Raw genomic sequence first — 19,579 nt, 5'->3', positions numbered from 1 at the left:
AATAACCAAGGATTCCTGATTTTTACTTCAATTCCAGCATATGCCTACATAGTTGCAAGGTCACTGCTACACAGTTTGAGAAAAATGTATTATCACTTGATCCCAAGAAGGGGTGGAGCAGACAATATAACTCCAAGTGTCCTCAAGCACTGTACTCATGCATTGACCCCTCGCCTGGCATTTTTATTTAATGCCCTTTTATCTAATGGAATCCGTCCTACCAACCTAGAAAACAGTTATTTGGTACCAATTTTCTAATCTGGAAACCGGAGTGATGTTTCAAACTACAGGCCAATTGCTATACAATCCACAATGGCTACACTTTTTGAGGCACTTGTTCTGGACGAATTGGCTTTTGCGTTGAAAACTTTTATTACTCCTAAACAACATGGATTAAGTAGTAGAAAATCAACAGTGACAAATCTAGTTGTTATGGAGGGCTACATACTTTCTGCTTTCAGTATGAGAATGCAGCCTGACTGCATATACCTTGATTACTCATAGGCGTTCGACAGGGTATGTCATCCGTTGTTGCTCACTAAGCTGCGGGGATACAGAGTGTATGGACATCTCTTGTCCTGGATTGAAAGTTATTTGTCGGATCGCGTGTTCCGCAGAACTCATATCTAGTACCGTTCCTGGTCGCGCTCTGTACCACTGTACGATGTTGGTACAGCAATATCCTCTCTATACCTCCTATCTGCTGACGATCAAGCAGATTTTCCTTACGTCTACATTTTCATAGGTATTCGAAATGTTATTTCTTAATATGATGGTATCATTATGTGTTATAAAAAGAAGTCTCAATGAGACTGCTTCATTTATCCAAACCACATACGCAGTGTTTTATGTTATTTCTTTCTTGGTCCATGCACTGGATTCATGGAAAGGGAGTACATTTTGACCTTTCTAGGACATTTGTAATCACTGATAACTTGTTTTCATGATCAATATGGAGCTTACAATTGTTTATTTATTTAACGGAAACCCATTACATGCAACTACATTACAATAAGCATTCAATCTTTGAAGGAAAAAAATTTACACAATAGCTACATATTACACGGATGGCAGCTTATAATAATAGTAACTAAATCTAAATTCACAACAACTTATACTTTAGAGTGTATCTTTTTTACTATAAATTTTTATTTTTTAATAACAGTTACCCATATGGGATTTTAACATTACTTTGTCTTGTGTAGTTTAGTTTGTAAAATAAAAATGACATAATAATTTGGAATTATACCAGTACTACATACTTTTTAAATGTATTTTATTTACCTTCGTAAAAGTAACATAGAATTTTGCATTGATCAATCTTCTTGATTTATGTAATATGATTCTCGTGCATTTAAATACCTAGCAGTGGTCACATTTTTTTATAATTTCAATTTTTCTTTTGATATAGCGAGTCAAATATTGATATAATGGCTAACAATTGCAGATTTCTCCTTTCTGTTAAATATTATGTAGGAATAGTAGTTTTAAATACACAAGATTTTATATTCTTGTTGTCCAGTACATTTCTTATTGTAGTCGTACATTAAATTCTATATGTAAAGGATTTATTTTGATTTTCTTTTGCCTTTGAATTTTACTCTTAAAGTGATTTTTATGTGGTATTGGTGTTTATATATTCTTTTAAAGTTTAAAGTATTGATTTCTCATGAGATTTTGCGATTACTGATAACTTGACTTAAACGTTTGCTAATATTGACTTTGTAGGTATTTAATTATGCAATAAAAATTCAAAATCTCGAAAAATAAACCAAAAAATTCGAGAAGGTAGATATAACTAGTATATTTATGGCTTAGTGTTCTACAGATGAACATTAGGGGAGTATTTACACCGTGTCGTACGCTGTTTTGAACACAGCTTGTCCCTAGGCTTGTTACAAAACTTTGTTTTTTTTTTTTTTTTTTTTTTTTCAGATAGGCTTGAGCCAGATATTTTTTTATAGAACTACAAAAAAATATTTGAAGTGTATACTAACCGGATTGAACTGAAAAATCAACTTTCCATCGGGAAGTTTAGAGTTTTTTTTAGTTTTATATTATTTTATAAATTTTCTATTGAGCGTTTTTTCTCTTGAGTGATACTATTCTTTTCAAATTATGAACACACCACAAATAGAAAACACAATAATGTTTATAAAATACTATTTGGATCAAATAAAGTATTATTAATTACAAATGATTTAGGGTGACATCACTCAAGATTTATTTCTTCACGTTAGGATTTGTTTTAGATGCCATTTGATTCATATTGATTTAAAGGGGGAAAGTCTAAAGAATATTTGGCAATAGAAATCTCAAAAAAGGTAATTAATTTTTAAAAACTTATTTGCACTCCCTCTATAGTACATGAATTCAGCTTTGCCTAAACAACCTATAAGGATTTCATGATTATACATACGTATGCATATAAATGTATTGCTTTGTCGTATTAATTGTAATGGTTTCTCGTTGAAATTAATAGAAACAAATAAAATACGGGAGAGTCCTAAAAATACATATTTGTATCAATATTTCTTCCCGTAGTGCTTAATATAAATTTTCAGTTAAAATTAGTTTTCCTTAAATCAAGTAACACTATGGTACACATTTAAAAAAAACCCGTTTATTGTTAACAAAACTTTATGACATATTTTATATATGACTCAATTGCAATTCTGTCTATTATGATTTTTACTGTTGGCTATAGTGAGTACGTTGAACCCTTGGAGTCAGATTCCGGGATTAATTTTGTTTCAGTAGTGTTTTACTGAAGTTTTGTTTGTTTTTATTTACTTATGAGAGACAAACTTATTTAGAATTAGTGATAAATTGTCTTTAAAAGACAGTCTATTTTATTTATTCTTTTTGATGATGATAAAACTGCATTAAATGATGAGTTCCAAACACAAATTCCCCAACGGCCTACCCCTGTACAACGGTGACGCCAGGCTCTACACAGGATTTTAAACAGCATGAAGGAGATGGTAGGGGGATGTTGTGTTTGCTCTGATGATAGAGGATGGGCCGAAAACCCCCTCGTTTATTGTGATGGTCAAGGATGCACTGTAGCTGTTCATCAAGGTAAGAATGATTATAACCTTTGTAGGTTATTGTTTAGGTTAGACCACCCACCCTTGTACTTTGAAAATTACTACTGGAGAATGTAAAATACTACACTACAACTAGGCTATGTAGTATTTATGAGCAAACCGTACCAAACATCTTAAATGGGGTATTCCAGTTCATCAGAATGGAGAGGCCTAGACCCAAATGTTTTATTGGGCAGAGTAAAGATAAGCGAACCCAGTTTTTACATCGCTTAGTATGGTATTTGTGAAGTTAAAGGCCAGATTGTCAAAATATGACATTAATAACCTATTGCTGTTGTCCGGAACAAGACAATATAAGGTTTTAAGGTCCAAATGACAAATAACGGAGTAATAATTATTCATTGTTTTACTGGTAGCCTATCTTGTTATGATCGTGAACAACCTCGTATTGGTTACTGCTGACATCAGCCTTTACGCCATTTTTAGATACGTAAAATGACAATAATGCAATAAAGGGAATGGTGAGACTTCCATAAGTGGCCTACACTCGTTTTTCTGTTGTTTTTATCGAACAATTCTACGTATCCAACTTCGATATTTAAAAATCGTACACAATAAGAGTTATAATAAATTACCATAACAAGAAGAATTTAATAAATTGCCATTTTAAAAGCATAAATTTAACACTAACATTACAAAACCAACTATGGCCTACACTTAGATATTAAAGAAACCTAACAATATTTATAACTTGCTCAGCTAGATATCAATGAGTAACCGCTTTTGTGACATGGAAGAAAGAATTCTCCCCATGGGTTATCAGGAGCCAAATCCACATGCTGAAGCCACTCGAACAAATCTTGTCACTTGTAAGAAATATCTCGCGTTGTCTCGCTTATTGGTTGGTTGTGGGAGTCACAACCTATTAAATGCTAAGTTAAATAAATTGTAATATCGAATGATCTCTTAGGATAAAAACATCACTGGTGTGGTCGGTATAATCCCAAAGTACCAACCATTCGATAAAAACAACCAAATAACACCTAGACCGCTTATTCAAGTCCACCCAAGGGAATTTGTCCCTAATAAAAACATTTTTGTTCATTTAGACCTAAGAATAAAAGTTCAAAGTCTGACACAAGTAAGTGCCTCCGGTCATCAGCACGGGTTTTTTCGGTGCTATCTCTTTTTAGAGGTAGACCTATCACTAAAAGATCTAATTCTAGATGGTATGATCTCAATTGCCCCTGACCATTATTGCTGGCTAGGAAACGCAAACTTGACAAAACAAACAAATTTATAAATTCTCCTAAACAAACTAATACCTACTATCTTGCAAGAAATTTAGTTCCACTTTTAATGTTTTTAACTTCATAATTTGTCATTTTCACCTCATAAAACCTTATATAGTTTTGTTCAAGACAATTGCAATAGGTTAATAATGTGAATCTCATTACAAGTGTGTATAAAAATAAATTTGAAAATAATGCAAACTGAACAAAACTCTACAAACGAATAAAAAGTATAGGTATCAATTTACATTAACGTGACCATGGAAAGGTATGTTCATTTTTTTCCTGAAAACTACAATTTTTCCTGAAAACAATATTGAAGAAAAAATTCGTCGGCAACAAAAATCAAAGGAGCTACGATTTTTTTTAATCCTCTGAAAACTCCGTTTTTGACAGTTTCCTATAACTCCACGTCTGCTCAAACTCAGTATAGCCAGATTTTAAAAACTGATTAGCATACCAACAACGAGAAATTATCGTACTTTCATATAAAATAATCGTACCAAACACATTTAATGAAAAAGTATGTTATGTTCGTATAATAAATTATGTTATAATTAACTTTTGGTTTGTTACTTGTATAAATTTGTCAAAAATCTTTCATGGTACGATAATAACTACCCATCGTGTATCTTACCGGCGCATAAAATCAATGAAATTATCGTGCCTCTGTCAACACTATCCATATTTGACAGTTTGGTATTACTTGGTCAAATAAAGAAGGGACGCCATTTTGAACTACCGTTGTTCCTCTACGTCTATTCTTAACCTCCTACTTAGTTCAGTAGTGGTAATGGTACACCTTTGTGTTGGATGTTCGGTATCTCACGTGGAAGCAATTCGTAAAGACGAGTCTGACTAATACGTTAATCCTGTCAACGATGCCTGCCCGCTGCGCAGTGCTGCGCACTGCTTGCTCTTTTAGAAAAAAAATTAACTCGAGCTCGCAAAAGTCTAATCCCAGATCCGATGCCCCTGCTCCTTACCGCAATAATGTCCGAAAGGCATCAATATAATACAATAATATACTTTCCCCCCAGTTCATATGCACCTGTGATAACAATACTTGGCTATAAATGCCCAACCCATGGAAAAAGTCTATTTTCCATGGTCACGCTAATGTAAATAAATACCAAAGTATAAAATAACAAACATTAGCCTATAGCCTAAGTGTAATAAATAAGCAAAACTGACAGCATAACCATAACTGTGAAATTTCGTAAGCACGTACTATCTACTTACACACCACATAGTAACTTCCAATCACATAAAAATTGCTCTTCCTAATTTAAAAATCACACGACTAACTGTTAGGCTTACTCTCACTCTGAATAAAACATGATGATCAATTAAAAACTAATAAATTAATTTCTTCATATTTAACTGCTCATGTAATCCACAATATAACACGTAATTAACTTTCAAAACTAATTGACTGTATTAAAGTAATGCTAGTAATGGATGCTATGGTTATCTATAAGGCAGTGAATGCTATTGCATGAGTCGCGTGTTGATGCACTAAGCTGTTCTAACCCCAGAACACTCAGATAAGGTATTGGGAGCAGATAACTCTGAAAATCATAGATAATAAGAAGTACAGTACACAGTTATAACTACAAATTGACACATTTGAATTATTAACATGTTCGCTATGTGCGATGACTCTGGTTGCCACTGCTACGCTGCAGTAGGAGTGGGTGGTAACTATGGTTACCACAGATTCTTGGTTCTGAAATGAGGTCTCTATGCGACCAGCACTCTAGCTATCACAACGCCGTTTTCTCGTTCCTCAGGAGGTACTTTTCCTGCGTTTTTATGTACTTTGTTTTCACATTAGACTTTTTCATTATTTTTAATGGTTTTTTAAAGTCTTTTTAGCTGTAAAAGATTGTGATCACAACGGATCTTCCCCCGGTGGTGTACCAAGTGGTGTGCAACAACCAAGTTCTAGACATACAACAGAGCCAGTATTGCGTTCTGATGATGAGGATGACAACATGGATGATGTGGAATACCAGACAGATTCGGAAGTTGAGGATCCTGATTACGAAACCAACCCACCCCAATGGAGCGCTCACAACCACATTGGAATGAAAGATATTTCCTTTACTTAACAGGAAGGATTTTTAGTTCCTTTGCCAGATGACAAATCTCGGTAATTCTAAGCAATATATGGGTCAACCTCGATTTTTCTCATATTACAATATAATGTTCCAATAGTCAATTAGAAAAGGAAATGACTAGAATTTCTTGCCGGAAAGCAGTTATAGGGAGCAGGCAACTCATATTACATTATAATGTTCCAATAGTCAATTAGAAAAGGAAATGACTAGAATTTCTTGCTGGAAAGCAGTTATAGGGAGCAGGCAACTGCGAGAATTACCTATTAGTGATCAGGGGCATTGACGTGATCTGGGCTTCAAATTTGGAACTACTCGAGTTAATTTTTTTTCTAAAAGAGCAAGCAGCGCGAAGCGCTGCGCAGCGGGCAAGCATCGTGCGTGATCTTCGTCTATACTGAATTGATTCAGGCCAAAGGAATGACACAGATTACTTTACCAGATTTTTATGGAGATTTTGTATTGGGCGGATTATATTGGTTTACTTTGCTTTCCAGCATGTAATTATGTGTTTAAAATTGTTTTACATACATTACCTACATTATATTGTAATATGTAATAACAATTTATCAAAAATTTTTAATAAAAAAAAGGATCACGCACGATGCCTGCCCGCTGCTTGCTCTTTTAGAAAAAAAAAATTAACTCGAGTAGTTCCAAATTTGAAGCCCAGATCACGTCAGTGCCCCTGATCACTAATAGGTAACTCTAAGCAATATATGACCGTCTGGCAGTTGCCTGCTCCCTATAACTGCTTTCCGGCAAGAAATTCTAGTCATTTCCTTCTCTAATTGACTATTGGAACAATATATTGTAATATGAGAAAAATCGAGGTTGACCCATATATTGCTTAGAATTACCCAAATCTCCCACTAGTTGTTTCACACTGCTTGTGGATATAGTTTAAAGTACACGTACTTGATTTTTTTTTTTTTGTGGGCCACGTACTGTATACCCGGCTCTTGAGTTAGTAAGTGGAAAGACCTATCTATTGAAGAGTTGTTGATTTTTTTTTGGTCTTATTTTACACATGGACATAATACAAATGCCCAGACTCCAAGATTATTGGAAACTAATAAATTATTTTCTTCTTGTTTCCCAAACTTCATATCACGAGACTGATTTTTTTATTGCTTGAGTTTCAAAAGCCTTCCTGATCAATCTAATCGCTCATTTGAAGTCCAATTTCTTATTTATTATGTCAATAACAAAATAAAGTCTGTGTACTACCTGCAACAAAACCTGTGTATTGATGGGGGCATGTTACTTTGGTGTGGTCGGCTATATTTTCGTTGAGTACATAAAAATAAAACTGCACAAATATGGGATCAGACTATACATGGGGATCAGTGTATGTGATCCGCTATGCCGAAAATGTATTGGTAGCTAAATGGAGTGATAAAAGAATAGTGTCTTACATATCCATAGAACACACTAATGAAATAGTCAATTTAATCAACTGCAACCAACTTGAAAGGAAAAAGCCTCTGCCATTCGTGAAATATAATCACTTTATGAAGGGAGTTGACCAAAGATGATGGTCTATTATCCCTACGAGGGGAAAACCATATGCTGGTACAAAAAGCGTGTTGCAGATGCTCATGATGAATGCCCACTACCTCTTCAACAAAATGTGAATTTGAAATTGAAAATGAAATTTCAGAAGAGTGTTTACCACGTCCCTTCCAAGATTGAAGAAAAACAAAAAAACTGGCAAAATGTTAAAAAAAAAAGATGCAGAGTTTGTAGTGCAAAGAGAATTGTGAAACAAGTGGTATGGCATTGTTTGCAGTGATGAACAACCTGGTGTGTGTGTGTGTGTGCCTTATTGTTTTGACTAATACCATGAATAATGACAGACAAAAAAGGATTTTTTGCAAAAGATTGTGGGGATGATTATGTTTGATTTTTTTTCTGAGTATTGAAAATATAACTTTTCATATTTTTCACCACATATTTGTAACTTAATAATACATTACTTTTGGGTGGGTTGGTTAGGATGTATATACACATTTGTATCAATATTTTATTTTACTAAACTTATTTCATCTTTTTTCTTAAATTTTTATAAACTTATATACTAGAATATTTTTTGTATCATTTCAAGTAAAGATTTAATTATATTTTGTTATAATTAGTCACCACATATTTGTAAATAAAAACTGAATTTGAGTGAGTTAGCGGAGATGTATATAAACTTTTTCACATTGTTATAAACTTTTATATTCATTTTGGTTTACACAATTACGTATAAATATTGTTTATGTTTGTCTAAAACGATACGGTATAGCAGTCTGGGGAGGTACCACACTAGGCAACCTGCAACGGGTCCTAATACACCAAAAGAGAGCAATTCGGATCCTTGCAAGCCTACGCACAAGAGAATCATGCAGGCAAGCCTTTCAAGAACTGAAGATTCTCACTGTGATTAACCTATACATCCTGGAAGCTGTGACCTACGTACACCTGAAATCACCCGGTGAAGTGATGACTGGAGCACAGCAACATGACTACAACACTCGGCATGCTGCTAATTTCAGCACATACGGAACTAGGGCCTATATAGGGATTTTTAGCAGTGAATGTGTTAAAAAACATAGGCTATTTGTGATTCACACACTCTAAATCCATACTTATCTTTGTTCAGGAGAATGAGCAGAATAAGTTGGTAACGTTGAGATTTTGATTAGCTACTCTGGCAATTAACCTCACTGATACCTTTAGTGCAACCATCAACTATGGTCTATGGTTTCCATATATATTATGGAATAATAGAACTATGGATAATAAAAACATATCTAATATACTACATAAAAATCATGTGTTTGTAATTTACATAATTCGCCTAATTACAGACATACTATATGACATAATCTCATAAATAATTAACCATAACTAACAAACTAACAATTAGTACGAAAGGTAATAGGAAAAAGCCTATTTCAATAATGAGAAGCCATAACAACAGCAAAAACCGTCTTAAATGGATAAAACACAGTTAGTCATCTTTCAATGTTATTTCACTTAGTTTTCTGGAGTTATCATTCTAATGGTAAACATCTGCAGTATAATAAGTAGCCACCATAATAGTCGAATTATTGAATAAAAACATATTCTAATCGTAGTTTAATACTGTTATAAATCATTTATGATAAATAAAAAGCAAGACATGAATTCTAGATGTTCATTTATTAATAATCAGTCCACAGCAAGGAAGACAAATACCTTATACAAAGTCCCAGAGTCATTAGCTTAGAGAATGTGGAGTAATGACATAATTAACATTACAATTAGTTATATAACCAATATATCATACATCACTCTTCTTCCTAATTAATTAAAGTTAATTATTCATTTGACAAATACTCTTCAATACTATTTAAATTAAATTAATGAACAATTAACTACAGCTAGCTAATAAATTTTTTTAATGGCGATGAATATGAGAACATTATAAGAGAAATTTCTTAAAAGCGACGATATTTGTTTTAAGTACCTCTGATCCATAAGGAGAATCCTTTCCTCCGTTTCACAAAAGCAATTGCTCTCTGCTATCCGGGCAAGCTATAAATATTGTAACATTTTTTGTATATGTAAGTCTAGACCATTGTTGGTTTTGTTTGTAGTGTAATAAATTTGTGACATTAAAAGTTGTAATGTTATTATTCTTGTTAATGTATTTTAGTTCATGTTACATACAATTATTATTATATAATATCAAAGTTGGATAATAAATAGAATCGTTTGATAATAACAATCGAAGAAAAAATTTAGGGCATTCATTGAAGTCTTCCCCTTCAAATAGTAAGAAGTAGGTTTTACAACATTCTGTTTGTTATATTTAATAATAAATATACATAGATAATTTTAAAGTCATGATTAAACTAATACTTTTTAGATATGAAAACATATCTGAACTATACCATAATATGAAATATCCATTACTTAATTCAGTTTATCATTTTTGTTTTTTTATTGTTCGTTAGTTTAGATAACTACAAATAATGATTCGATTGTCATGGTGGCCACTTATCACGTAAACATTTTAGTCATAATGTAAGTACTTTTTGTTTCGAATTAATCGTAACATTACCTTTAATTTATTTTGGGCTGTAATATAATAAGCGGCCACACTCATTATTTATGATTATTTAAACTATTTACAGAAAACAAAATATTCAACTAAATTCCGTTTTAGGTATTTTAAAGTACTGTATAGTTCAGCTGTATTTATATCTATAAAAATAATAATCTAATAATGAATAAAAAATTCTCTAGAGTAGGCCTATGTGTAATGTAAATGTATTATGTAGACATTTTTCTATTATTTTGAAGGATTGACTTGTCTGACAGTTCGTGAGGGTAGATAAGCGGCTTACACTTGTTACTTGGTTGTTTTTATCAGAACCAATAATTTGATATTACAACTATTTGAACTATGGTTTCAACTTATTAGTCACAGTAAGTGTAAACAATAAACAATAAGATTATACAATCAATTTTTTTGAGAATTTGAGTGGCAATAAATATGAGGAAATGATATGAGATATTTCTCAAAAGTAACGAGATTTGTTTTTTAATTGGCTTAATCATGTTTGTTTGGTTCCTGGTAACCCAAGGGAAGAATACTTTCCTCCATTTCACAAAAGCAGTTGCTCACTGCTATCCGGGAAAGCTATAAATATTGTAGTTTTTTTTTATTTTGTAGGTCTAGGCCACAGTTTTGTTATGTTATTATTAAATTTATGTTATAATTCATGTTAAATAGGATTAATATATAATATTGAAGTTGGATAATATATGAACCGTTCGATAATATCAAGTCTCCCCGCTCGTGATTCAAATAAAGCATGTTGAAGGCCGTTGTACTTGCAGTAATAACTCAGAAACTGCAAATGATTTTACTTTGTTTTGATTTTAAACAATATTGTTTTCCAATATAGGCCTACATTAAAAAATCTGGCCGTAGTAAACTGTAAATAACCATAATTAAAATATCTTTGTATTCTGTAGTTTAAGTATATTTACTCAATATATTGGTTCCCTAATTCAATTGTGGTGGTGGATTTACTATACTGTAGCTAGTAGTTAGATTAGGTGAGTTTTTCTATAGTTTACCTCAAATAACAACAGTTAAATTACTATAAACAATAACTCTAGGTCACTGGTAAGCTCTGAGATAGGTTCAACAGACATTGACTTTTCATTAGTGTAATTTTTGTGTTGGCATCCCTTTCATGTTTATACCCATATATCCCTCCATCTCCTATCTTGTTAATCCCTCACAAACAATCATTCCCTCTCAATCCCTGGGTTTGTTGTTGTTAATTGGGTATTGGATTGAATTTGAGTTATTATTAATTTTTCGGTACTTTTTAAGACTTTCCTCAATAAAGTTCGTTGTAATGACAGTTACACAGTCAGGAATATTGTAAAGGTGGCTTTAGATGATTTATTTTAGTGGGTGTCCTAAACTTTACATTTACCGTTTTGGTTTATAGGCAAGAATGGTAGTTGGCATAGAGAAGCCATATTATATATATAATTCACTGATTTCAAAACCCTTACTGTTAGTTTTAAACATCGTTATGAAGGAAATACTTAAGCTAAACAGTTTAAAGCATTATCAATAACTGGGTAAGTTCTTTTTGAACACCTACTGGATAATTCTTTAAGGAAGCAGCGGGTCAAAAAAGTTTGAAGTTCCTGATACAGAACTGTTGAGAAATATTGACTTTTACAGTAATATTTGTAGATTTCTGATTAAGTGTGCTTTATCATTTTGCTTGTATTTGTTATAAAATGTTTAAGTATTTTAAATCCAATATGTACTCCCTGTTCCTTAGAAAGATCTCACTGTGGAATATCTAATTCTGTTTATTTACAATTATTAAATTACTATCTTGTTAAGTTATTAAAACAGATTGATAAACAGTAGTTTTTGTAGGTGATCTCGCAGATCAGTCCTGATCGTTCTTGTAAGATAATGTGTGTCCTTTGGATAAATGGAATACGCTACACGTCTGGCCTTTTTATAACTTATACCCTGAAGATAATTAACATCTCCACCTTGATGGTACAATTCTTTTGAATTTCAAATTTGTCTCTATTTTATAAACAAAGCAGTTTGTTCTGTTTAGCAATTCATAGCCTAGTTTTAACGATATCCTAACTTTTCAAAATGAATATGTTAAAACAGTTGCGGATGACAACAGTCAATAAAAAGAGCTTTAGAACATTTGTGCTGGCTTAGCTCCCAATGGTTTCACAAGTACAAATATAAGTAACCCACATAATACTACAGTCTGTTTTACTATCTATGTTTTATATTGTGATTTTTTTATTTATGCATAATGATCAAGTTTCATGTAAAGAATTTGATTGTTGCAGCGTGTTATGGTATTGTGACTGTCCCTTCGGGAAACTGGTACTGCAGGAAATGTGAAACACCAGAAAGACCCGCTAGAACTGTAAGTGTCTCTCAAAATGTTTGCCCTATTCTGAGTTCAAAATTAAAGATTTTATTTTTTTAAGCACTGGCTTGATTCACATGATACTGTTTGCCTATAAAACATTCTCCCTGTGACTGTTATCGAAGATAACAAAAATCTTAGGGTATTGTATTCATTAATGGTCATTGTTAATGCATGTTTTGTATTTACATGAAATCTAATTCCATAAGTCTTTAAATTATTTATAGTAAAACAAATACATGTGTATTTGTTTTTTTCTTAAATTTTTATTTTATTTATTATTGTTTTAGTTTAATACATTCATACAGGTTGTCATTAATTTATTCATCAGTGCAAACAACTCTATATATATATATATATATATATATATATATATATATATATATATATATATATATATATATATATATATATATATATACATACATACATACATACATACATACCCTCAGCATTTATTTCATCTTTTTATATTTAAAACATAGTGTCCAGAATATGAGAAACCCAGATACTTGGTGTGGAACCCTAATGCATTTTATAATGGCTCTTTATTCAAGACCTTTTATATAGACTAATCTTAATTTAAAAGCTACTTGGTCAATTATGAAAATCATACGTGAGTTTAGATAACAAGAAACAACTTGATATTGCATTGAATAATGCAGAAATAACTAATAATATTTATATAGCCATCTGTTTCTAAACATATGTTGTCAAAAATTCAATCTAAAATTCTAAAATTGTCAGACATTAACCCTATTAAAAATGTCCTGTAAATGATACTTCAAATTATTGTCCAATTTCTCCTTTAAGTATTCTTTTAAACATAATAGATTGGACTCTGCATAATCGACTATACAACTTTATAGAGGCAAATCATAAATCATAAATGAGCAATTTGGATTTAGGAAGAATAGAAACACATATATAGCCCTCAAATGGTGTGTCTGAAGCTTTTTGATTATATTAATCACAGATAAAACTTATTAAGATTTATTGTATTGGAATGTGGAATAATGCATTTTATATGATTGCAGTTCTAATAATACAGTTCTCCTGAAGAGGCCTTTAGTTTTATGTATTTCCAGTATTTTTAAATAGCTTATTTACTTTTAATTCTGTAATTTCTGAATGTGCTACCATTACACCACAGAGCCCTCACTTTTTACGATTCAATTATTTTGTATTTGGCCGTATCTGTCACATATGCGTTTAAATAAGCAAACTAACATATGATCAGAAGACCAAATACCTGTCAAATGACTTTTATTTACATTAAATTTGTATAAATGGCAATAGCCTTATTTAATTTCAATAAACATTGAATCGCAAAAAGTACTTGCTCCGCCGGGACTCGAACCTGGATCTCTCACTTGCCGGGTGAATGTGCTACCATTACTCCACAGTGTATATATATATATATATATATATATATATATATATATATATAATATATATATATCAAATCTGTGATATATATATCGCTACCTGAGGTTACAGTAAAAATTAGTTGTAAAACTCTAAATATGACTCTGTACCACTTGTAGCCAAAATATTTAAAACATTTTTGGTAGTTTGTTTTAACTGTTATATTCTATGAGAAAAAAACTTTATTTAGCCTTCTATAATATATAAGTGTGGTTGCTGTTACAAATGTCTGATATGGAGATCTTAAAAAGAAATTTTAAAAAGTTGTTTAAAATATTTTAATACATTTTATGTTCTTTTACGCCAATATTTTCAAACTTTTAAGGCCTGTGACATCTTTTACTCTTTATGGGTTCTCAACAGTAATTAGTTGCATACAATAATTTGGCTATATCTTCCTATAAACGAAACATTTTGTTTTAAATGTGACTAGATGATTTTAGAGCATAGAAATACAAATAATTTCTATAAAAACACTTTTAGTTTATCTATTATCTACCAGTCTCTAGACATTTAACCCTATTATGAATAGTTTACTTGCCTTTAAAGATTTGGAGTTGGTTTTTCCTCCATAGTATGTTTTACTGCGGATTTCATCATATTCATACAGTCATATTTATCTAATAGTTGTTGAGTGTCATCTTCACTGTCATTTAATCACTATTTACATGTAGCATAATGCAGTACTGGTGTCTCATGGTGCAAGGGTGTTGTGTTGCACTTATTGGCCAAAGACTGACTGCACTTTATTGACTGCAGACTGTGGGCCAAGGGATGAATTGGGAAAACCCTAAACTGAACAATAAAGAACATGTCACTCTCTCTCTCTCTCTCTCTCTTACAAACATGAAACCAGTGCAATCTTCAATCAGCAGTTCAGTAGAAACACCTTTACCAGTTCATGGGACACTGGCTTCACCTCCTGATTTTGCCTTTGTGCCATGCTGCATCATGCTATGTGGTAAATAGTGATGCTCAATCACTGTAATATGAACATATTGTGCAACTTGCATTAAAACTGGTTTAAGAAGAAAAAACCCATAACCAACATTTTTCATATTTTCACAGACAAATAAACTATTCATAAAAAAGTTTTAGTTTGTAAAGAATCAATGTAAAATGTTCTGTATTAATTAATCAACAGTGACTTATCTTTTTCCTCAGATAATCTATTTCCCCAAATACGTAAAGTTAAATTTGATTTGTAATTTTTTTGCTTCCAACAGAGTTTTTAAAATATTACTTTGATGATGGATTTAAAGATTATTTTTAACCATACCAAATATGTTTTAAAACCTAGCCAGTAATCAGTTCATATGCATTAAGACAACTCTTTTGAACCTTAACTGTTATAACTTACTGTTATACTTTAGATTTTAGTGATGGACCAACAAAATTTGTTAAAATAATTACACTTGTTTTTATTAACTCTCCAAGTGCTACCTATGCATTATGGAAGTACAACTTCATATATCTGGATCTTCAGGTTGTCTGGATTGGTTTTACAGAGTGGAGGAAGTCCAATTCTTTTAATAAGTTTTTTCAGTTGAATTTCCAGTGTAATTTGTTTTTTGTTAACATATATCTTGCATTCAGAATAATGTGTACAATATAATAACAAGTTAACAATTTTGTAGTAAGCTTGCTGTGATTTCTAACAAATCATTAATTTGGAAGATGTAAATGTTTGGCTTCAGACAGAATAGTAACGGAGCTGGTCAATATAGAATTTTCATTAGTTTTTCCTTCAGCTGTAATAGAGCACAGTGGAAACAATTGTGATACTGAAGAACCAGAAAATGCCATAATAAAACTACACTGCTCTTGGCTAATTATGAGTGACAGTACAACAGTTTGTCACCAGAAATTGTGGCCTTAACATGTATGCATGATTGTACTTCCCAGAAACAGTTTACTAAAGTTAAACAAAACAGTCTGGCTTGAGTTTTTTTTATAAAACAGCAAACAAATTTTCATTTTATTTGTTATATTTTTTCTCTATATTTAATCTCTGTTAATGAAAAAATAAATTTTCTCTCTTGTACTGTTATATTTGTAAAAAATAAATTCTTTACTATCTATGATCTATAATGTTAATACTGTATTCCCACTTTATCCGGATCATTTCCAGCCCTAATTAGTCTGGATAAATAAGGTTGTACTGTATATTCAAACTCCTTTAAAGTGATTCTCTGACATGAAAAAAAAAGAATAAATGGTTTATTTAAATGTATACTTTGTAAAAATATATTGGAAATGTTTATGTCTTCTCAGACAAAATTGGACATGCTATTTGATAGTTCTGAAAAGTAAAATCAATATAGTCAGCTGTTAGATGTACTTCATTCCTTTTATTTCGCATGTTAGCACATAACCGTGACTCATTTCCTTTTAAATATATTTTCTTATTGTTACAGACGTTTAACCAAGTTCTTTCTTTCTTATTTATAACCAAGTTGTTTTGAAAATAGTTTTTATTTTCAGAGTAGTTTTTATGTACCTCTGTCAGTTTTCAGTTAACAAGGTCTTCTTTTTGAATGCAATATGGTAAGTATTTTAGTGTTTCCTCGTGCTACAGAGCGTGTTTGCATGAAAAACTTTTTATAGTTTTGTGTATAAATCGTATGATTTAAAGAAGCCAAGCACTGTAATACGTTTGAAAATAGATCAGTACTAAAAGTGATGTAATTATTAATAAACGTGTTCTCTCTTGATTGCCTTGTTAAGATGAACCCACTCAAGTGTAAATGTTCTGTGTTCAGGGTCCTAGACAGCAGCGTTGTGAACTGTGTCCAAGCAGGGATGGGGCGATTAAACCTACAGACAATAATGGTTGGGCTCATGTTGTGTGTGCTCTGTACATCCCAGAAGTTAGGTTTGGGAATGTAACTACTATGGAACCCATTGTGCTACAACACATTCCTCCTGAAAGATTTCATAAGGTAAACTGTATTTGAGGAACAATTTTTAATTTAACTCTTAAATGAAACCACATAGAACTAATTGTAGTTTTTTAAAAGTATTTCAAGAAACCCGCAACAAATTATATAATTTATAACTTGCATAATTGTACAGTTATATACATTGTTGACTACCAATATTCTAACTATGAAAGTTATCTGTTCAGGTGTGTTATATTTGTGAAGAAAGTGGGAAGGGATCGCGCTCGACGGTGGGAGCTTGTATGCAGTGTAACAAGTCAGGTTGCAAACAACAGTTCCACGTCACTTGCGCCCAGGCCTTGGGTCTACTCTGTGAAGAAGCAGGCAACTACTTGGATAACGTCAAATACTGCGGTTACTGTCAACACCACTATTCCAAACTGGTATACATTTCCATTCTATAAAATCGTACCTTGGTGTGTTGTGATTTTAATTGGGCGGGTCATTTTAAAAACAAGATTTAAAGTACAGTAATACACATATTGATTCAGGTGACTTAAGTAGTTTACTCTTTGACTTAGTTTATTAAGTGTGTGCAGTGACCCTACGGTGATATTTTTTTTAACATATTGGTATAAAAACAGAGATTTATCAAAGCCACAATATTATAACTAATTTTGGTCATATTTTTATAATACTTTCACTTAAAATTCTATTAATGAAACTCAAAGTAAATTTATGATACTAATATTATCATGTCAATATTAAATTTATTTATTACCATCAGACAATAAGAGACTTCACACTGTGGCTGATTTTTCACTGTTTTGAGAGACCACTTATCACAATATAAATCATTTTTTTAAAGGAATATTAATTTTACCACAGTAAATAATCAATAAATACGCCCCAGTAAACAAAAGTCATAGTCTGGCTATAGGTACGCATTACATTGACGTTGAATCAAATAATGAGGTTGTTAGCCAGCACATCCATAACAATTCCTTTTTCCTACTTAAAATGTTCTTGTTCATATAAACTTCCTGTAGGTTTTATCAGACAGACAACTCAAAGTTGTCTACAAAGGTTTCTTCACTCAATATTATAGAATCATACAAAGCACAAAATAATAATACTTACGCAATAAACTATTGTCAATAATAGAATTTTGTGTTTTATGTGCTTGGCAGCATTAGCTGGAAACAATAAACTAAACAAAAGCCCATTGCTCTGTAAACACAAATATATCAATATTGATATTATTACACTAATACAGGTAAATTGTACACTACTTTATGATAGATTGATTGATTGATGATACATCAAAACACAATTACAGAATGAAGTAAACAAAGCTGTTAGCCAAACACATAATCCGCATCTGACGAATTTATCAGCTAACAGACCATAAAAATGTCATAGTTAATTGTCATTACAAAGCCCTACAAGGAAGAAATAAAAAAATTATAATTAATCGATACATTGAAATATATCTTTTACTTTGCAACTATATGTTTACTTGGATATTTCAACTGTGTACTATATTAAATATCGCCTAAATATGGATCATAGCACCAATCGACAGCAGAAATATACAAGGTTTTTACTGTGAATGATATGCCGATGTCATGACACTCAAAGGGTTAACGTGTAATTTGTTTCCGGTGTTGAGTATATTACTGTTGAGTTTATGTTAGTCTTGGAAATCAAGTTGTTTATTTTGCAACTGGAGCTGTTTATACTGGAGTTGTTTATATCATTCAACTTTTGACCAACAGACATGAATAATATTTATTAAGAAACCTTTTCCTGTCATACACCTGCACAATAGGTGATTGGTATACCCTCAGTGCAGTTACAGAATGGCTGTTAAGGGTCTTACTGAACCTGCTCTGAGGAATAACTGCAGAGTCTTTATTTCTATTGTTACAGCAGTGATTTTCCCAACAGGATGTATTAGATGTACATTTTGAAAAATATACTCTATCAGGTCAAAGAGATAGATTTATTATAGTTTGAAGTTTTAAATCAATAAAAAGAGGTTTACTCTGTTCCAGGGGTTGAGACTCGGAAATTATTCTTATACTTTTTTTTAGAATGAGGGTATTATCAATCATATTTGCATTGCCCCACGCAACAAGTCCATATCGCATTATGAATTGGAAGAAGGTAAAATAGGTCATTTTTGTTGATACATGAGATAAGGCGTCTCAGAAGATAAATTGCTCACGTTACAAAAGGTGGCCCTAGCAAAAGCCTTACTTTCCAATGTTTGTGAGACATATCGTACTAATTTATCTAAAGCTTGAAAAGTAGATCTATTTGTTCTAAAAC

At 31.8% G+C, this 19,579-nt stretch overlaps 1 protein-coding gene across 1 annotated transcript in view; it reads left to right on the top strand.

Moving 5' to 3' along the window:
- Positions 1–2,720: 2,720 nt before the first annotated feature.
- The window catches only part of LOC124359508 (protein AF-10-like), a 35,197-nt gene continuing 18,338 nt past the window's right edge, over positions 2,721–19,579 (top strand). Inside the window, exons 1-4 of the mRNA XM_046812300.1 lie at positions 2,721–3,081; positions 12,853–12,932; positions 17,126–17,305; positions 17,491–17,688. Coding sequence (XP_046668256.1) covers positions 2,973–3,081; positions 12,853–12,932; positions 17,126–17,305; positions 17,491–17,688 — 567 coding nt within the window. The 5' untranslated portion in view covers positions 2,721–2,972. The remainder of the gene's footprint in view (positions 3,082–12,852; positions 12,933–17,125; positions 17,306–17,490; positions 17,689–19,579) is intronic.

This window comes from Homalodisca vitripennis, chromosome 4 (assembly GCF_021130785.1).
Source record: "Homalodisca vitripennis isolate AUS2020 chromosome 4, UT_GWSS_2.1, whole genome shotgun sequence".
Lineage (NCBI taxonomy): Eukaryota > Metazoa > Arthropoda > Insecta > Hemiptera > Cicadellidae > Homalodisca > Homalodisca vitripennis.
The sequence above is the reverse complement of the archived record's forward strand: the minus strand, read 5'-3'. Positions and strand labels throughout refer to the sequence as shown.